Raw genomic sequence first — 22,296 nt, forward strand, 5'->3', positions numbered from 1 at the left:
TGGACGTGAATCGCATGCTTACTCTTTCCAAAAATACTAGGAATAGGGGGCATGAAATGAAGCTGCAAAGTAGTAAATTTAAAACGAATCAGAGAAAATATTTTTTTCACCCAACGTGTAATTAAACTCTGGAATTCCTTGCCAGAGAATGTAGTAAAAGCAGTTAGCTTAGTGGGGTTTAAAAAAGGTTTGTATAGCTTCCTAAAAGAAAAGTCCGTAAGCCATTATTAAGGTGGACTTGGGGAAAATCTACTGCTTATTTCTAGTTCTAGGATAAGCAGCATAAAATGTATTGTACTGTTTTGGGATCTTGCCAGGTATTTGTGACCTGAATTGGCCACTGTTGGAAACAGGATTCTGGGCAACACTTGTGTACTTTTCCTTGCTAAAATCCTTACTTAATTGAGAGAAAGAGTAGTGCCGGGAAATCTGAAGTAAACAAGAGGTCCTCTAGACCAGAAGTGGTTTCTGTGTCGCTATGTGACTAGTCGCACCCTTCACCACTTGGCCCTGTGTTTCACAGCAAAGAGTGAGTAAAAGAGGGGGAAGTGGATGATTTGTTATTTGATGAGTAAGGTTCGTACAGAGGAACTGCACAAAGAAGAGCCCTCTGTGGTTTGAAACAGCTGTGTCATGTCATCTGCAAGTGTTTCTTAATGAGATTTCCAGCCTTGGAGGATAATATGGTTCAGGGAGAGGTTTAGTGGAATCAACAAATAAATCTGTATACAGTTGTGTGATATTGATTCTATGTATTGTTTTTTCTTCTCCTTGTAACCTTGGCCTAATCTCTTACCCTCCCTTGTCTCCAGTACACTTAGACTGTAACCCTTTGGAGAAGGGGAATACCTACTATTGAGCTAAAAATGAAAAGATATGCACTAAAGTAAATAAGTTAACGTATACAATTTTATTTTCCAGGTAAATGCAAGGAAAATGACACTAGACAAGTACAGGGATTTACTGCTTTTTCTTTGGCTCAAATATTTTCCTGTTTTTCTTTCAGCCACCTTTGCCTCTGGTTAAAGTCATTAAAGATTTCACTAAAGACAAAAATTCAGTGGATCAGTCAGGTGTAACAAAGATCAGCATGACATCTACAAAGGCACAGAGACCTTGGAAATCAAAAGAAAGCAATGTTCAAACCAGAGTGCTAAAGCCAGTCTTGAATAGTGCTTTAGAAGATAAAGAGGTAAGAACAAGTTTTTAAACTGTGTATATGTAATCACCGTAGCAGAGATGTGAAAAGAGTCTGTGCAAGCTCACCACCATCCTGCAAATCACTTAACCTCCTCACACTCAGATTTTTATTTTTGTAGAGAGACTTGTTTTACAACAATAATGTGATGATGAATATGTACTATATCCAGTTTTTCATTGCCTGCATCTGCTTCATGTTTGTTTGACTGCTGATTGATTTGTGTGAGGGGCCTGTGCATTTAGCTACACTATATTCAATAGGTGTATTAAATAGATTATGTACAAAGTCCCTCATGTTTAATAACATATTTTTGAGCATAAACACAGCTGCAGTACAATCTATTGTTGCCACTTAACCTAGATACATAAATAGAAGGATAATAAGCTCATATGTCTCTAGGTCATGATTTACCTACCTGTGGTAATAGGAGCTAAACTTACCATAACTTTGTTTCTACCTACCTACCACTAGGCTTGCAGGAGATCTGTCAAGTGCTGGTTGTTTGTCCTCCCAATTTCTGAAATATTTAACAGTTTGAACTATTGCTGTCCAGTTTGCGATTCAAATCGATTCGATTCATTTTTGGTGAACCGATTCAAATTGATTTATTTAAAAAAATGATTTTTTAATAACTCACTATTAGCCGCTTCCTCTGCCACCTTCCTGTCTTCCTCTATGGCTTCCGTCTTGTTCACGCATGACGCGTGTCCCGCACCCCTCCATGCCATCACATTTCCACCTTCCCAGCGGTACCCCTCCTAAGACACGGTGGCTCTTTGTGTGTAGAATTTTGAAATGTTGCTTCTTCAAAATCCTGCAAGCATTGAGTTTTTTTGCCAGATCAAAGTCATAGTCACATTCCCCGAGCTTAAAAGACACACTCTGCTGGCAGGGAAGCTCAGCGCTCCATGTGTGGCCAAGATGTGGCGGTGAGCAGATTCAAAAAGGAATCTGTACCACCATTGCTACTTCGGACATACTCTGCAGTTATGTGTGGAAGATGGGCTGTTGTCTCATCCAGCAATCTCTGATGTCATCAGTAAATTCTGTGATATCGTCAGCACTTTCCATCACAGTACTATACTTACAGAAAGCTTGAAAGCTGCTCAAGAAATGCTGGGAATGCCAGTGAAGAAACTGATTGGTGATGTGAAACCACGTTGGAACAGTACTTGCATTATGTTGCGAAGTGCAGTTGAATTGAAGCAACCCATTGATTTAGCTTTAAGCAGTAGCAATAAAATCGCAAAGAAAGGTGAACTTGCCAAACGTGACTTTGATCGTGCCCAAAAACTTGATGTTTTACAGGCTTTTCTGGAGAACAGTATGTTACTGTGTCTGTTGTTCATCCGCTGGTTTGAACACCTGATTAATTCAGTCAATACAACATATGGGGAAGATTCAGGCGGGGCAGGCGAGGGAGTGGATATCGATGATGAAGATACAGAATCAGCAAACCTGAAAGTTATCTCTCGCTTGAAAGAAGAGCTGAAGAAAAGTTTACTCCACAGATTTCAAGATATATTACTTGACAATTTATATAGATTAAGCAGCTTCCTGGATCTGAGGTTCAAGCCAACCTACGGTGAAGTATCAAATGTAATTGCAGTTGCAACTCAAGAGGTCTTAAAAATGCAAACCACTGATGTACCATTGCCAGTCAGCTGCAGCACAGCCATGGAGATCACTCAGACATTACCAGCTGTTCCAGAGTTTGGAACACACAATGTGGAATATACAAATGTTTCAGCTAAGAAAGCCAGACTTCATCACAATCAGACTATAACATTGATATTTGAATCAGAATCGGTGCAGAACTTGCTTCTTATAAACACAAAGATCCTTTGGAAACTGGTGGTGATGTTTTTTGTTTCTGGCAGCAAAGTCAACTGAAATTGCCACTACTGAACTGGCTTGTACAAATGTTTCTGTGTATGCCAGCCACCTCTGTACCCTCAGAAAGAATTTTTTCTGCTGCTGGACAAATTATAGCTGCAAGACGCAGTTGTCTGAAGCCAGCCAAAGTGGACAAAATGATTTTTCTTAATAAAAACTGGAAGATGTAGGACCTGATCAAACTTCATTTTTCACATAATGTAACACTGTGTGGCGTGCTTGCACTAAAGTTTGCCTTTGTTCGATTGCTGCTGCCTGTTTGTTTTTTTGCTTTTTTAACCTTGTGTGTTGTTGTAATATCTTGTGGGCCTCACTATTTCAATCAAGTCAAATTGAATCGAATGAAAAACCAGGTTTTTTTGAATGAATCGAATTCTATCGAAATTTTTTTAACTGAATTGGACAGCACTAGTTTGAACTATGCTGCTTCATAGGACTCCATAGCATATGCAGTTCAAACTATGACCTATTTGGATGTGTTGAAAGCAATGTTCCCTCTAAGCTGCTGGCTTCTCATCTTTTTTTTTTTTTTTTTTAAGTACCACACAGCAGTTCTGGAATGCCACACTGCAGGCTCACCAGGACGCCTTACCCACTAACTTTGCCGCTGCTGCTTCTCTAGCCCAGTAGTGGCAAAACAAGGTAAAGCCATTGCGGGGCTGTACTCTGCATACACACTGCTGCTGATTCCACTCCTCTGATGGCACCTTCCTATTCCAGGGCAGCTATGCATATGAAGAGTGCGTCCCTGACATTGTGTTATCTTGTTTTGCCTCTGTTAACTGCTGATCTGGAGAAGTAGCAACAGTGGTGAGGGTGTTGAAGAGATAGAGAGAGGAGGGATACTGATGAAAGGAGAGAGAGGGCAGTTACTAGATGGAGGGGGTGAGAGATCAGATTCTGGATGGAAGAGGGCAGAGAGAAGGGAGCAAATGCTGGATGGAAGGGAGGAAGAGATAGAAAGCTATAGTTAGATATAGTCAAAAGAGAGAAATTGAAGACTGGGTAGTAAGAATAAACTCTGTACAGAGAGGCAGAAAAATAAATTGAAGAAAGCTGAAAGGAAAATGAAGCGAGAGAAAAATGACAAATGGATAGGAAATCCTGGCAAGAGAGTTAAGACAAGGATAGCAGAAACCAGAGACTTGGACCAACACAATTAGAAAAAAGTAAATGTCCAGTCAACAAAGGTAGAAAAGAGAATTTATTTTTAGTTTAGGATAATATTGTGGTAGCTCTGTTATTAAATATAAATAGAAAATAGATATAATATGATACTCCAATGGATTAATTTTAATACATTTTTGACTGACTTTCAGATACCAAAACCTCCTTCCTCAGGACAGGACAGAACAGAATACCATAACAGCAGTATACTGTCCTGACTTGAGGAAGGAGGTTTTGGCCATTGAAAGCTAATTGAAAAATGTATTTAGTCCAATAAATGGTATCATCTTGTCTTCCTTTTTTTGTTTTATTGGTATTTAATTTGTAATGTAGTGATTAGAATATATCAGTTTTTGAAATTTGTCTGTTGTCTTTTTTTATATTTTGCACAGTACACAGGGATATGTATCACCAAAACATTGATAGGTAAATTATTTTATGTTTGCCAGTAACCTCAGGCATTCTGTTACAGTGCTGCTGAACATCACAGTTCACGTGGCCAACAGGAAGATGCTGGACTGGAAAGCTACAACTAACTGAGAGCCAAATGTTTAAAGTACCTGCATATATTTTCAGAATACTGAAAATACTATTCTCCGAGGACAAGCAGGCTGCTTGTTCTCACTGATGGGTGACATCCAGCGGCAGCCCAGGACCGGAAAATCTTCCCTAGCCACAAAAGTTTGCTAGTCTCGCGCTCCTGAGCGAACCGCGCATGCGCAACTGTCTTCCCGCCCGATCGCGAGCGTGCTCGTCAGTCTTCTTTTTTCCACGGTTCGGGAACGCTGCTTTGCTGCTACTATGCCCAGGATTGAACTCTTGCGCTTTTTTCTTGTTTCTTCGCCCGTTTTCGACAAATTTTTTCCTTTGAGTCTGTCTCTTTTCTTTTTCTCTGTTTAAAAAAAAAAAGAAAAGTCCTTTAGTTTTCTTAGTTTTCCCCTTAAGTTTCCTTTCGGTTGTTTCGTGCGGCCATTTTGGGCCGCCCGGGTGGTTCCCTTTTTCCTTTTGGTGTCTTTTTTTCAGGCACCATCGCGTTCGACCTCGCCGGCGCGATTTTTCTGCCCATGGCCTCGAAGCCTACCAGCAGCTTCAAAAGGTGCATGCGGTGCCGCCGGACCATCTCCCTTACTGACAGGCACGCTTCATGTCTTCAGTGCCTAGGTGAGAGTCATCGACCTGACGCCTGTCTTCAGTGTCTCCAATTGAAGAAGCGGACTCAGGCGGTGCGTTTGGCTCAGTGGAACGTCTTGTTTGGAGCCCGGTCCAGTTTTTCGACGTCGACGGAGCCAGCGGTACCGAGGTCATCGCAGGTATCGATGTCGGCATCGGGAGGGTGCATCGTGCTCCGGAGCCGCAGGTAATGGCTGTCCAGAGACCCCATGCTGGTAGCAGTGAGCCATCGAGTGGGTCTCCGCCTACCTCGAGGACTCCTGCTGTACAGGCCCACCGGGACCGACCTTCTTCGGACCCGGCCCCGAGGAGTCATTTGGATTTGACGTCCTCGTCTTCGTACCGAGCTTCGAGCGAAGGCTAAGAAGCATCGGTCACCGTCCCGAGACGGTACCGAGAGCTCCGGGGCGCCGAAAGACTCGGCACCCAAGAAGCGCCGATGCCGGAGGGACTGCTCACCCTCGATTCAGGAGGTGTCGGTGCGCTCATCTCCAGACAGCCCAGTACTGCCTCCGCTCTCCAGGCAGGTTCTTACATCTTCTCCTGTACCGGCACTCTTGCCTTTCTCTACAGCCACTCTTAACGAGAGCCTCCGAGCCGTTCTTCCAGAGATTCTGGGGGACCTGTTACGCTCATCTCCGGTACCGCCAGTGCCGCCGGTGACGTCGAGGGAGGCGGCGGTTGACTCATCGCCCATGGTGCGGTCTCCGACTCCGGTACCACTTGCGGTGCCGGGGACGAGTGCCATCCAGGCTGATTCCCCGCCGTCATCGATGGAGGGAGCTTCATCGCCTCCGGCGCGGGAGTCTTCCTCTCGACGACACCACGGCCCGTCTTCACATGAGATCGGCTCAATGGACCCTAGCTTCCCAGTGGTTTCAGGCCACAGGGGATCTAGAAGATGTTATCCTACTGTCCACAGATTTTCTCAAATCCCTGCATTGGTGGACAGTTCGATCCAATTTGACCCTGGGACGTCCATTCCAAATTTCTCAGCCACAAAAAGTGCTGACGACGGATGCATCTCTCCTGGGTTGAGGAGCTCATGTCGATGGGCTTCACACTCAAGGGAGTTGGTCCTCCCAGGAAACCGGTTTGCAGATCAACATCCTGGAGTTACGAGCGGTCTGGAATGCTCTAAAAGCTTTCAAGAATCGGTTGTCCAATCAAATTATTCAAATTCAGACAGACAATCAGGTTGCCATGTATTATATCAACAAGCAGGGGGGCACCGGATCTCGCCCCCTGTGTCAGGAGGCCATCAGAATGTGGCTTTGGGCTCGCCGGAACGGCATGTTTCTTCAAGCCACCTATTTGGCAGGCGTAAACAACAGTCTGGCCGACAGGTTGAGCAGGATAATGCAACCTCACGAGTGGTCTCTCGAGAGTCGTACGCAAGATCTTTCAAGCGTGGGGCACCCCCTTGATCGATCTTTTTGCCACTCAGATCAATCACAAGGTCCCTCAATTCTGTTCCAGACTTCAGGCACCTCAGACTAGCATCGGATGCCTACATTGGGGGGAGGGCCTTCTGTACGCGTATCCTCCCATACCTTTGGTGGGGAAGACTTTGCTGAAACTCAAGCAAGACCGCGGAACCATGATTCTGATTGCTCCTTTCTGGCCCCGTCAGATCTGGTTCCCTCTTCTTCTGGAGTTGTCCTCTGAAGAACCGTGGAGATTTTCCAACACTCAGAACGAGGGGGTGCTTCTGCATCCCAACCTCCAGTCCCTGGCTCTCACGGCTTGGATGTTGAGAGCGTAGACTTTGCCTCCTTGGGTCTCTCGGAGTCTTGCTTGCTTCCAGGAAAGATTCCACTAAGAAGAGTTATTTCTTTCTATGGAGGAGGTTTACCGTTTGGTGTGACAGCAAGGCCTTAGATCCTCGCTCTTGTGCTACACAGACCCTGCTTGAATACCTTCTACATTTATCCGAGTCTGGTCTTAAGCCAACTCTGTAAGGGTTCATCTTAGTGCTATCAGTGCTTATCATTACCGTGTAGAGGGTAAGCCGATTTCTGGACAACCTTTAGTTATCATTATTATTATTAGTTGTTCGCTTCATGAGAGGTTTGCTTTTGGCAAAGCCCCCCATCAAACCTCCTACTGTGTCATGGGATCTCAATGTCATTCTCACCCAGCTGATGAAACCTCCTTTTGAGCCACTAGATTCCTGCCATCTGAAGTACTTGACCTGGAAGGTCATTTTCTTGTTGGCAGTAACTTCAGCACGCAGAGTCAGTGAGCTTCAAGCCCTAGTAGCTCATGCTCCTTACACCAAATTTCATCATAATAAAGTAGTCCTCCGCACTCACCCTAAGTTCTTGCCAAAGGTGGTGTCGGAGTTCCATCTGAACCAGTCAATTGTCTTGCCAACATCCTTTCCCAAGCCTCATACCCACCCTGCTGAGCGTCAGCTGCACACATTGGACTGCAAAAGAGCATTGGCCTTCTATTTGGAGCGGACATGCCCCCACAGACAGTCCGCCCAATTGTTTGTTTCTTTTGATCCCAACAAGAGGGGTGTGGCTGTAGGGAAACGCACCATATCTAATTAGCTAGCAGATTGCATTTCCTTCACTTACGCCCAGGCTGGGTTGACTCTTGAGGGACATGTCACGGCTCACAATGTTAGAGCCATGGCTGCGTCAGTGGCCCACTTGAAGTCAGCCACTATTGAAGAGATCTGCAAGGCTGCGACGTTGTCTTCTGTCCACACATTCACATCTTATTACTGCCTTCAGCAGGATACCCGATGCGACAGTCGGTTTGGCCAGTTGGTGTTACAGAACCTGTTTGGAGTTTAGAATCCAACTCCTCCCCCCTAGGCCCGTTTTTATTCTGTTCCAGGCTGCACTCTCTGTTAGTTGTTAATATGTTAGGTCAATCTCAGTTATGTCCTCGCCGTTGCGAGGCCCAATTGACCATGTTTGTTGTTTTGAGTGAGCCTGGGGTCTAGGGATACCCCATCAGTGAGAACAAGCAGCCTGCTTGTCCTCTGAGAAAGCGAAAGCTACATACCTGTAGAAGGTATTCTCCGAGGACAGCAGGCTGCTTGTTCTCACAATCCCGCCCATCTTCCCTTCGGAATTGTGTCTTCCCTTACCATAGCTATGTACTGGACTGACGAGCACGCTCGCGATTGGGCGGGAAGACGGCCGCACATGTGCGGTTCGCTCGGGAGCGCAAGACTAGCAAACGTTTGTTGCTAGGGAAGATTTTCTGGTTCTGGGCTGCCACTGGACGTCACCCATCAGTGAGAACAATCAGCCTGCTGTCCTCGGAGAATACCTTCTACAGGTATGTAGCTTTCGCTTTCTGTTATTATTTTGCCATGCATTATTTTAATTTTTTTGAGAGAGAATTCCTCTCTATGTTCAAAAGTGCTCCTGCTTCCACCCCTTTTTTTGTTTTGTTTTGTTTTTGAAGAGTGGTGCTTGTAGAGGGGGAGCGGTGTTTAAGCTGCACTAAATATCCAGTAGCTGAGTAAAATTCAAAGTAGCTATAAACATAAACTACAGGCAAACAATTAGGGAAAGCACGCAGAGCATGGTTCATGGCATTCTTTCCAGTCTCCTTGACAGTGTTTATGCATGTGTGTTTCATGGATGCGTGTGCACATGCATGGATCCATGAGTGTGTGCCATGGATTTGATATACCACGTTTCTGTGGGTATAACCAAAGCAGTTTACATATATTATATTCGGGTACTTTTTCTGTCCCCATTGTGCATTGGGGAAAGGAGGCCCTGTGCCCAATAATGTCCAGATCGCAGTTGTGTTACGATGACCATGCTTACTTTTGCATCACATTTTACTGTGGCTGAGTTGTGCATGCCATTAGCTTGGTACATACAATATTGAATGCAAGTGACCTGCATTTAATTCTTGTTAATTCATGCACCCCGAACTAAAGTAGTCGGATGTCATCTTCACTTTGCATTTGAAATTCTCTTATTGCTGTACAAGGAGCTTGTCCATAAGTTGATGATACCACAGTTTGCTATTTCCAATTCTCAGTAGTTATCTTCAGTACTGGCCAGATTTTGATGGGGTTTTTTTCAGTAATGTGGCTTGTTCTTAAGATTAATATCTTGTTACTTTTTGACACATAGATTCTTTGCTAGAAGTGTCCTATGGCGAGACGTTTTCAGAATGCAATAGAGCTGTTTGTATCCCTGATTTTCCAGTCTCTTGTAAACTAAATGCTGGTAGAGAGTGTTGGGAGGTGAAAAGTAGGGGTAGAAGGAAAATATTACTTTATATTGCATGGGTTTCTTATAAAAACTAGAGGCCTGATATTCAAAGGAATTTATGGCCAATTCATATATCCCATATCCGTATATTTTATTTAGATGATATTGGGTGATTGAAATCACTAAATGGCCTAGGTTAGAAGGGTAGTGAGAGATGGCATTAAATTATCTGAATAGTGGGTTATATTCAGGTGGTCCAAATAAGTTATATGTTTAGGTTAGGCTGCTGGATAGTGCAGCACGATTATATTTGTCTATATGGATTAAGTTAAGTGCTGTAGCTGGAGTTTAACTTAAGCTGGTGATTGCACCAGCTGATAATTGACCTGCAAGTATCTTCTCTATAGGCACAGAATGGGAATAAAACCAAAGTGTAAAATTAATGCTTTTGTACTTTTCACCATTGATGAGCAATGACATATGATTTTGCTACTGTACTATATACAGTGGGGGAAATAAGTATTTGATCCCTTGCTGATTTTGTAAGTTTGCCCACTGACAAAGACATGAGCAGCCCATAATTGAAGGGTAGGTTATTGGTAACAGTGAGAGATAGCACATCACAAATTAAATCCGGAAAATCACACTGTGGAAAGTATATGAATTTATTTGCATTCTGCAGAGGGAAATAAGTATTTGATCCCCCACCAACCAGTAAGAGATCTGGCCCCTACAGACCAGGTAGATGCTCCAAATCAACTCGTTACCTGCATGACAGACAGCTGTCGGCAATGGTCACCTGTATGAAAGACACCTGTCCACAGACTCAGTGAATCAGTCAGACTCTAACCTCTACAAAATGGCCAAGAGCAAGGAGCTGTCTAAGGATGTCAGGGACAAGATCATACACCTGCACAAGGCTGGAATGGGCTACAAAACCATCAGTAAGACGCTGGGCGAGAAGGAGACAACTGTTGGTGCCATAGTAAGAAAATGGAAGAAGTACAAAATGACTGTCAATCGACAAAGATCTGGGGCTCCACGCAAAATCTCACCTCGTGGGGTATCCTTGATCATGAGGAAGGTTAGAAATCAGCCTACAACTACAAGGGGGGAACTTGTCAATGATCTCAAGGCAGCTGGGACCACTGTCACCACGAAAACCATTGGTAACACATTACGACATAACGGATTGCAATCCTGCAGTGCCCGCAAGGTCCCCCTGCTCCGGAAGGCACATGTGACGGCCCGTCTGAAGTTTGCCAGTGAACACCTGGATGATGCCGAGAGTGATTGGGAGAAGGTGCTGTGGTCAGATGAGACAAAAATTGAGCTCTTTGGCATGAACTCAACTCGCCGTGTTTGGAGGAAGAGAAATGCTGCCTATGACCCAAAGAACACCGTCCCCACTGTCAAGCATGGAGGTGGAAATGTTATGTTTTGGGGGTGTTTCTCTGCTAAGGGCACAGGACTACTTCACCGCATCAATGGGAGAATGGATGGGGCCATGTACCGTACAATTCTGAGTGACAACCTCCTTCCCTCCGCCAGGGCCTTAAAAATGGGTCGTGGCTGGGTCTTCCAGCACGACAATGACCCAAAACATACAGCCAAGGCAACAAAGGAGTGGCTCAGGAAGAAGCACATTAGGGTCATGGAGTGGCCTAGCCAGTCACCAGACCTTAATCCCATTGAAAACTTATGGAGGGAGCTGAAGCTGCGAGTTGCCAAGCGACAGCCCAGAACTCTTAATGATTTAGAGATGATCTGCAAAGAGGAGTGGAACAAAATTCCTCCTGACATGTGTGCAAACCTCATCATCAACTACAGAAGACGTCTGACCGCTGTGCTTGCCAACAAGGGTTTTGCCACCAAGTATTAGGTCTTGTTTGCCAGAGGGATTAAATACTTATTTCCCTCTGCAGAATGCAAATAAATTCATATACTTTCCACAATGTGATTTTCCGGATTTAATTTGTGATGTGCTATCTCTCACTGTTACCAATAACCTACCCTTCAATTATGGGCTGCTCATGTCTTTGTCAGTGGGCAAACTTACAAAATCAGCAAGGGATCAAATACTTATTTCCCCCACTGTAGCTAAGTAATGACAACTGGTTGTTGAAATCTTGTACAGTGTATAGTTATGCATGTTGTTCCATGTGGATAGTCTTCCTGAGCTCCAAGCTCCGGATTCTAAGCTCTTTGGAGATAACCACTAGTGCCATTTGAATTAGCCACAAGCACTCACATTTACACACACAGACACACACACACGCATGTTAGTTACCCTTATTTTCTATCTTCTTTGTCTATATGTTGTAGCTCTATATTCTGTGCTGCTCATTAAGATGATTTAATGTGCATTACATTGACATTTTAAGTAACATGCTGTTCTGTAATCTGTTATGCTTGAGTAATTTTACTGCTGTAATTGTCTATTGCCTATGTCTGTCTTGCTGTACACTACCTTTTTTGAATTTCTTCAAAAAGGTGGTAAATCATAATAAATAGATATAGTTAAACAAGCTGATGGTGCAGTATACATGTCCGAGACTATTGCAATAACATGAAGTTCTATTAATATAGAACAAGTTCAGATAATTTTAGCTGGTTGAGGTTTAGTGCCTGTGTCCAGTGGTTTTCTGCAACCATTTTCTTTTCAGAATCTCCTAGTGAGACTGCTTATCTGAGACTTCATGGCTTATCAACTACTTCTGAGCATCTAGTCTTTTTTTTCTGGGGTCACAGTTCAGTTGGAGCCAATGCAACTGACCACTCCAGGAGAAAGTAATCCCAAATAGCCTCTTTACTTTAATTCCTGCATGAAGAGTGGAAGGAAGCTTCCTCTTTGGGCTGCAGTGTTCAAGGACAGTTGCTTTTGTGTGTGTGTGTGTCATCCAGGTCCCAGTGACACTATAACTGCTGCTTCAGAAGCTATCTGTCTGCCTCCCTTAGGGAATGTGAATTTCTACTTCTGCAATATCCCCACAGTAGAGGATCTAGGTTCAGATCAAGGCTCTGGATATGCTGTGTGATTAGTCAGTAAAAGCTCTCCAAACATTAAAGATATCTTAGTCTGCTAGAGTTATTTTTTCTTAATTTTGTTTTGTTTTCTTTCATAGCTTCACCTATCTCATGTTTCTTCTCCAAAAATTATGCACTGAATAAAATAGTTCTATAAGTAAAATTCTGGTAATGTAAAATATACATTCTTTGTTTTAATGTACACTATTAAAAGGAACTCTTGCAGAATACACAGTTATCTGAAGAAATATTCCAATTTTATAAATGTGATATGGTATAGACTAGACACCTAGACATTTTTATTTTTCCCCTTATTTATAGAATGAGCTACCAGATGGATTGAACAAAAAACGGTTGCTAGATTTGTTGTTGGGGTTTGGAGAATATCCTGCAAAATACAGGTATGCATAAGAATGTAGTGTTTTGTGGTTTTGTTTTTAAAGAAATACAAATCTGTAATTTATAAGATCTAAATATATAATACATTTACATGCGATGAATGCAACTAGACCTACTCAGATTTAGTTTTTATTGGCTTTACAGGTTCCTCTTGCTATTTTGGCCTGATCTAACTGGGCTAAAGTGTTAAGTCTTCATTTGCACTAGGTAGGGATTCCCCTTGTACTTCTTTTCCTGTTCAGCCCAGCCAATCTTCTGACACAGAGGTGGACCCCATGGTTCCTTCCCTAACCTTGCTGGCCAACCTAATCATGTCCTTGAGTTGTCTAGCCAGGTGTTACTTGCTGGGAATCTGATATAGTCACCTTGGCCAATATGTGGAACAAGTGCTGGATCTGGAAAGCTAATCCAGATCTACTGCATGGCAACATTCATCATTTCCACTGGACTATAAGGAATAATCTGCCATCCAGTATGGTAGTACCCAAAAGCTAAAATGAACTTCAAGCACTTTTGAGAGAGAAAAAAAGATGATCAAAAGGGATAAGAAAAGAAAATGGTTTTGTTAGAGAAAATGAACATAAAATATAGTACTTATCTATGTCCTCCACTGTTACCAAGTGAATAGACTTTAATGGGTACTGATTATGCACTGCCCATGAAACAGAGACCTAAACCAGGGCAGCGCCCTGATGCTGCTGCTATCACCAGAAAATGACAGATATCTACATCTGCTCACTGTCCCCAGTGCTGCTTTTCTTAGTACAAGATGAGAGACTCAGACATGCTCATTGCCCCATGGTGTTTCTGCTCTCCTGTTGAGCAGATTGTTAGTTTTTCAAAATGTTATTTAGATGGACTTAGCACTGGTATAACACGTAGCACATATTTAAGTCATGTTTAGGGTCTCTGTATTTTTTTCTCTGAATAAAATATGTGAAGTTGTCTGCTCTGGGGGTTTTTTCTTTTATTTTTAGAGCACCTTATGTTTGAAACATATGTTTCTGTTGCAGAATGTTTATTTGGCGCTCTTTACTACAACTTCCAGAAAACCATGTTGCTTTTAGTAATCTGATAGATAAAGGAACTCATGGGGCATTTTTGCACATTCATGAAGAATACCCCATCAAAAGCATGAAACTGTTAAGGGTCTTGCAAAGGTATGTACCATCACATCTGAAAGTGACATATACAAATATACTCTTTTCAGTACTACACCTATATAATAGGCGTTGTCAAAAAGTTGATCTTGTGTTACAAACTCGCCTGTTCTAACTTGTTTTTTCCGATATTTGATTTGCCAGAGTTTTAGCTACTGTATCTACGTTGACTCATGTTACTCGGTATCATTAATATTGTATCCTCGTATTCCATAAAAACAAATACTAATGTCACTAAATGAAAATAAAACAGCAGTGCTTGCCTTTATGACCTTTTAAAATACTCTTGTTACTAGATCCTTTTGCATTTATCTTTTGGCTACAACTTGAGGGTACTTTTGAGTTCTATGACATTTGTACATGCTTCTGTAGAAGTGAGTTTCTAGGGAAGAGAGACTGTACATTGACTGTATTATGATACATCAGACTTTATATGCTGATGCTCCTTTCTTTTCAAAGCAAGATTTGAGTATTTACCATCCAAGAAGGACGCTGAGGTCTGAGAATGTCATGCAGCTTTCCCTGGATACAGTGATACAGATGCATCATGCTGATATTAGAGTCTCAGCTTTTGTTATGGCAGGGACTCATTATGGAATGCACTTTCTGGTCCACTTTGTCATTTGTGCAAATACCTCACAGTTCAAAAAACTTCTAAAGACGCATCTTTTTGTGACAGCACTTTTTTGATTCAGCTTTGGATATGGGTATGATTTGTCACTGGAAACATAGGAAAGGGAAACCAAAGTACACTTACATAGATGCGACATACCCATGCATTATCAATATTAAGGCTCATATGATTTATTTCTGGTCTCCTGGTTTAAGAATACAAGTGACGTTTATTCTTTTGCCGTCTGTGCATTATAACATGTAGCACATCACAATATTATCATGCTACTTATGTTCACTGTAAGATTTAAATTCACTCAGTTTTGTGGTACGTTTTGCTTCCTTATTTGTTTTTGCCATCTGGGCATTATAGCACGTAGAGCATCATGACATTATTACTCTATTTGTGTTTACTGTTACATTTATATTCACTCAGATCTCTTTAGTAAGTTATGCTTCTTTCCTCTGCATATATATTTTTTTTTATTTTTATTACATTTGTACCCCACGCTTTCCCACTCATGGCAGGCTCAATGCGGCAGGCAATGGAGGGTTAAGTGACTTGCCCAGAGTCACAAGGAGCTGCCTGTGCCGGGAATCGAACTCAGTTCTCCAGGACCAAAGTCCACCACCCTAACCACTAGGCCACTCCTCATTTCGTCACTGTGGATCAAGATTGTTCATATCATTACTGCAAGCACTGCTTATTCCACTACAACGCATTTATAATTCTGTCAGTCACATGCTATGCATCCTCCCAGAGTATATATTTTTTCTGAGCACTTCATTTCATCAGCATTTTTATGTTCATTTACCCCTTTTTATGCTTTTTTCTTGTCAGACAGAGCAGTTCACTTCTATTTTGTGCATTTTGTGGTCATTGTGCACTGTTTCAAGGTAGGTGTTTAAATGCAGACCCCATTTGTTTTATTTTTGTGTTTTCTTCAGTACATGTGTTTTATGTTTCTTCCTTTTTAGTCTCTCTATATATATATTTATACCGTGTTTCCCCGAAAATAAGACATCCCCTGAAAATAAGACCTAGTAGAGGTTTTGCTGAATTGCTAAATATAAGGCCTCCCCCGAAAGTAAGACCTAGCTCCAAATTATATCTTCCGCTTCCGGCCCCCCTGGCTGAGCCCACCCTCAACTCCCTGACATACCACGTTGATTCTTCTATTTTTATCCCCTATGGGAGTGAGGAGGAGTAGGTTTGGCATTTTTTGGTGGTGGGGAGTGAAAGTTGTTTGTCCTCATTAATTTAGGGAGCGGCTAACTCAGCCCTGCTTGGGACGATCGAGGTGGGGGGGCTTTAATTCATGCCCTCGATCCCGTAGTCTGCGCCTCTTTGGGGGCCCCGATGCAGCTTCTCTCCCACCTTTATTTTTTTCCAATGTGGGCTCCCAGAGGAGTTGCGCCTCCTTTTTTTTGTCGTTTGAAATGAAATAATGGCGACCTGTTGGCCAGGTCCACCTGAGGGAGATGGCGAGTGCAAGCAGGCGGCGGATCCAGCGAGTGAGGTACCGTAAGAGTGCTTTAATTTTCTTTTCATAATGATGATTAATTTTTAAATTTTCTTGGGGGGAGGCTTTTGAAGGGACAACGGTGGTGGGGCAGGAAGTTGTTGTGTGGATTGAATTGAATGGCCAGGATTAAGGGGCTGGAACCGATCAGGGGCGGGAAGTTGCACATTTTTGCAGATAGTCCTCTGAGCAGTCGATGTATTAATGAATACGATTAGTCAGGTCAGGTGGGGAAAGTTGTCGGCTTCGCCAGCCTTTCTCTTCCTGTGGTGATGCATGGCCTCCGCGGTAGGAAAGCTACGGGCACTGGGATTGCGTGGGATCCGCTCTGGTTTGCGCTGTGGGATCCCCAGCCACCGTTTCCTGGCTCGTGGCAGCGGGAGATGTTCAGACTGGCTGCGCCGCTCAGGGGAGCCCAAGCCAGACCTGTGCATCCTCGAACATTCATGGCATGAAGCCCTTAAAAGCGCTTCACCTGGTGAAAGATTGTTTTGGAATATTTGGAATAGTTTCGATCGCGCTTGCTCTGAGGGGTGGGTAGGAACGTACTTTCACTTGGCTCTGTCTCCTGCACGCCTTTAAGTGTTAACCGCCCAGAGTTAATTTGCTGACAGATTTGGTCCTGTGATGTGTATGCTTTCATAAATACATGCCACACATCCACGGTCTTCTTTCTTTTCCCTTTTTTATTTTTAACGTGCTCCTGCTTTAAAGAATGTAAAATGCCCTGTTGAATGTTCTCTGCTATTACTTTCTGCCACCAACAGGGTAGAGTCACATTTCAAAAATCCTTGAAACTTAGATGAGTTCAGTAATACCGTGTTTCCCCGAAAATAAGACATCCCCTGAAAATAAGACCTAGCGCATCTTTGGGAGCAAAAATTAATATAAGACACTGTCTTATTTTCGGGGAAACAGGGTACACAGACTTTAATCTGCACACCCAGGGAGCCAGGCCACATTAACAATAAAGATCATGTTGCACCTGTCCAAGACATCAGGGGATGTCTTATTTTTCCATGAAGAAGAATTCACGGGGGAGGAAGTGACGTCATCGAGAACATGGCCGCTTAAGTGCCGTGCTCCTGACTGCCCACCGCAATAATTAGCGCCCTCGAACGCGAAAGCCCAACGAGCAACCGGAGAAAAACAGCGGCAGAACTAGCGGAGGGGAGAGACCCCGTCAGGGCCATGCAGAAGCGGGCGGACGCCGTCGATCTTTCACAGTTCGCATTCGCGAGCAACGGGTCCAAAAAAAATATGGCGCCTCAAACGCTAGAGGAGACAGCGGACCAAATGGCAGCGGAGATCCCGTTTTCGGGGGATCTGTTTGCAACGCAAGGCCGCGGAGACTCGGAGTGCGCCGGACTACCAGAACTCTGTGGCTGGATTCAAGAGATTCGCGCCGATTTGAAAGCGATGCGTTCAGAGCTGGCTACTCTTGGAAATGATCTAAGAGGAGAGATGAAGGAGCTGGGCCACAGAGTTGAGGAAGTGGAGAACAGCCTGGATGACCATGCGGAGACTCTGGGCTCTTTGGAGAGACAAATAGCCGATGAACGGCTAGGGCAACAAACAATCAATGATAAACTGGAGGACCTGGAAAACAGGAGTAGACGCCATAACCTCCGATTTCGTGGAATACCTGAGACCCCGACTTACCAAAATAGTGAAGAGGTGGTACAAAAGATTGTAAGTGCTATACTAGCGGACTCAGCTGACCCGATCCCACCAGAAAATGTAAACCTGGAACGGGCCCACCGGGCACTGGGAGCCAATAGACGAAATCTCGCTAAGGACATAATTGCATGTTTCCAGGACTTTAAATTAAAAGAGCGAGTACTAGCTGCGGCTCGAAAAACAACAGATTTCCAATGGGACTCGTACCCTATAGAAATTTATCAGGACTTGGCCGCGATCACATTAAAGCGTAGAGCAGACCTCAAGCCACTTACTACCAAACTGAGAGACATGGGGATTCGCTACCGCTGGAGATACCCGTTTGCGATAGCATTCTACAAAGATGGACAACAGTATCAAATAAAATCACTAGCAGAGGCCCATGAGATTCTTCAGGGAGATCAGCAGGCAGATCCGCCGTCCACGCCAGCTGCCTCACGGCCAGTCCAAGCTCAGCGAACCCACCCGAAATGGCAGAGAGTAGGCCAGAGGCGTCTGCAACGCCAGAAGTCAGCGGGACGCCTCACCTGAGAGATTTCCGGATTGCGGGAGGTTGGATGAAGTATGGCCGGCTGAAGACTAACGGTACACTCGAGGAGGCGAGTGGAATTGGCTGTCTGTTTAACTGTGGACATTTGGTTGAAAAGTTAATTTGGGTTGAAGATATTATGCCCGGGTTGCTCAGAGGGCTATTAGATAAGAGTTAATGTTTGGCTGAGATTGAAGGTGGAAGAGGGCAAGAGGGTCACTTCCCCCCTTGTAAGTTCCGACCTAATTGTGGGATCGGATGTCAAGGTTATGGGGTAGGGTTGAGGGGAGGGGGGAGGAGGGTGGGGAAGCTGAAATTGTTTGGGGTAATATGCTATTGGAGGGAGGAGGGTGGGGAAGAGAGGGAAAAGGGACTATCATCTTGGTACACGATAAGGTTCTCAGTGAATTAGATATCACATTACTATACTGCCATGTTTAAATATGTTACCATAAATGTACGGGGTTTAAATTCCCCGCAAAAGCGTAAGCAGATGTTCAGAGAAATGCTGCGCCAAAAGGCAGATGTGGTGTTTCTACAAGAGACCCATCTCAAGAGGCAGCATGAACACCTAGTAAAGCATAAACATTACCCCAACATAATCTGTGCGTCCAGTATAGAAGATAAAAAAAAAAAGGGGGTTTTGATTGCGCTCTCGAGTACTCACCCGTGGATAATACATAAAACAGTTAAAGATAAAGCGGGCAGATATTTACTGCTGATAGTCTCTGAATGTAATGTGTATTACACTCTATTGTGCGTCTATGCACCCAATGAGGGCCAAAAGGTGTTCCTGGCAGAACTGGAGCGGGTCCTACGGGATCATGTCAAAGGCAATTTGATTGTGGGAGGAGATTTTAATTTGACAGCTAACCCACAATTGGATAATTCGGGTGGTGCAGAAAGATATGCCAAAGGAGAGCGTATGGCCTTTAGGGCATGGATGGCAAGGTGGGGACTCATGGACCTATGGCGAGACACTCATGGGTTAGAAAAAGACTATACTCATTATGCACCCACACATAACACATACTCGAGAATTGATTATTGGTTGGGTGATGTGACCATGAGATCCAAAATAGATAAGGTGGAGATAGAATCATGTACCTGATCAGACCACTCTATGGTAGTATTAACAATGCTATCAGATACTCAGAAGAAAAGGCGAAAGCCCTGGAGACTAAATGAGGCGTTGTTATTAGACCCACAAAATATACCTATAATAGAAAACTATATTATGGAATATATAAAGTATAATGACACGGGAGAGGTGCACCCAGCCCACGTGTGGGAGGGCATGAAAGCGGTCCTGAGAGGTCAATTAATAGCTTTACAGTCCCATACCACCAAAAAAAAGATAGAACAAGAGGCTGACCTGCGAAAAAAGATAGAACTCAGTGAGAGAGCACATAAAAGGGATCAGACAGATACAAAAATGTTGCAGGAATTACAACAATATAGGGCCCAGCTTAATGAATTGCAATTATTAGATATAGCGCATCAGATGCAACAAGCCCAGCAAGAACATTTCGAATTTGGGAACAGAGCTAGTAGACTGTTGGCCAACAAATTAAAAAAGCAAGCTCAGAGGAATTATATATCGAGTATACAGTGGGGGAAATAAGTATTTGATCCCTTGCTGATTTTGTAAGTGTGCCCACTGACAAAGACATGAGCAGCCCATAATTGAAGGGTAGGTTATTGGTAACAGTGAGAGATAGCACATCACAAATTAAATCCGGAAAATCACATTGTGGAAAGTATATGAATTTATTTGCATTCTGCAGAGGGAAATAAGTATTTGATCCCTCTGGCAAACAAGACCTAATACTTGGTGGCAAAACCCTTGTTGGCAAGCACAGCGGTCAGACGTCTTCTGTAGTTGATGATGAGGTTTGCACACATGTCAGGAGGAATTTTGTTCCACTCCTCTTTGCAGATCATCTCTAAATCATTAAGAGTTCTGGGCTGTCGCTTGGCAACTCGCAGCTTCAGCTCCCTCCATAAGTTTTCAATGGGATTAAGGTCTGGTGACTGGCTAGGCCACTCCATGACCCTAATGTGCTTCTTCCTGAGCCACTCCTTTGTTGCCTTGGCTGTATGTTTTGGGTCATTGTCGTGCTGGAAGACCCAGCCACGACCCATTTTTAAGGCCCTGGCGGAGGGAAGGAGGTTGTCACTCAGAATTGTACGGTACATGGCCCCATCCATTCTCCCATTGATGCGGTGAAGTAGTCCTGTGCCCTTAGCAGAGAAACACCCCCAAAACATAACATTTCCACCTCCATGCTTGACAGTGGGGACGGTGTTCTTTGGGTCATAGGCAGCATTTCTCTTCCTCCAAACACGGCGAGTTGAGTTCATGCCAAAGAGCTCAATTTTTGTCTCATCTGACCACAGCACCTTCTCCCAATCACTCTCGGCATCATCCAGGTGTTCACTGGCAAACTTCAGACGGGCCGTCACATGTGCCTTCCGGAGCAGGGGGACCTTGCGGGCACTGCAGGATTGCAATCCGTTATGTCGTAATGTGTTACCAATGGTTTTCGTGGTGACAGTGGTCCCAGCTGCCTTGAGATCATTGACAAGTTCCCCCCTTGTAGTTGTAGGCTGATTTCTAACCTTCCTCATGATCAAGGATACCCCACGAGGTGAGATTTTGCGTGGAGCCCCAGATCTTTGTCGATTGACAGTCATTTTGTACTTCTTCCATTTTCTTACTATGGCACCAACAGTTGTCTCCTTCTCGCCCAGCGTCTTACTGATGGTTTTGTAGCCCATTCCAGCCTTGTGCAGGTGTATGATCTTGTCCCTGACATCCTTAGACAGCTCCTTGCTCTTGGCCATTTTGTAGAGGTTAGAGTCTGACTGATTCACTGAGTCTGTGGACAGGTGTCTTTCATACAGGTGACCATTGCCGACAGCTGTCTGTCATGCAGGTAACGAGTTGATTTGGAGCATCTACCTGGTCTGTAGGGGCCAGATCTCTTACTGGTTGGTGGGGGATCAAATACTTATTTCCCTCTGCAGAATGCAAATAAATTCATATACTTTCCACAATGTGATTTTCCGGATTTAATTTGTGATGTGCTATCTCTCACTGTTACCAATAACCTACCCTTCAATTATGGGCTGCTCATGTCTTTGTCAGTGGGCACACTTACAAAATCAGCAAGGGATCAAATACTTATTTCCCCCACTGTATATGACGACACGGGTAAACTGTTAACTCAAGCAGAGGAGATACAAACAATATTCTGGGACTATTATGACCAAATATATAAATCAGAGCAGGAAACTGCCCAGGGAGATATAGAGAAATATCTACAGGAGGTCAGGCTCCCAAGACTATCTGAGGAAGCGCTTGAAACCCTGTCAAATCCCATGACATTAGAAGAAATTGAGACAGTGATCAGGAAAATGCCTACGAATAAAGCCCCAGGGCCGGATGGCTTTCCCGCACGTTTCTATAAAATGTTCGCCAAATGGTTGGGCCCCTTGTTGCTGAAGGTAATAACATCTTTTGATGAGGCAGGGGAGTTACCATATTCATGGAGACTGGCTGAAAAGTAGTCTTAATACAGAAACCGGGAAAAGACCCCCTGAGCTGTGGCTCGTATAGGCCCATATCGCTATTAAATATTGATTATAAAATCTTCACTAAAATCCTTGCAAATAGGTTGCAGAAAATGTTACCGCATATTATACATGATGATCAGGCAGGATTTATTGAGGG

General features: G+C 43.8%; 1 protein-coding gene across 2 annotated transcripts in view; it reads left to right on the forward strand.

The window, feature by feature from the left end:
• The window catches only part of TBC1D31 (TBC1 domain family member 31), a 266,141-nt gene that overhangs the window by 102,735 nt on the left and 141,110 nt on the right, over positions 1-22,296 (forward strand). For both annotated transcript variants that reach the window (XM_030218673.1, XM_030218679.1), the window contains exons 8-10: positions 1,007-1,192; positions 12,979-13,058; positions 14,070-14,216. In XM_030218673.1, coding sequence (XP_030074533.1) covers positions 1,007-1,192; positions 12,979-13,058; positions 14,070-14,216 — 413 coding nt within the window. The remainder of the gene's footprint in view (positions 1-1,006; positions 1,193-12,978; positions 13,059-14,069; positions 14,217-22,296) is intronic.

This window comes from Microcaecilia unicolor, chromosome 1 (assembly GCF_901765095.1).
Source record: "Microcaecilia unicolor chromosome 1, aMicUni1.1, whole genome shotgun sequence".
Lineage (NCBI taxonomy): Eukaryota > Metazoa > Chordata > Amphibia > Gymnophiona > Siphonopidae > Microcaecilia > Microcaecilia unicolor.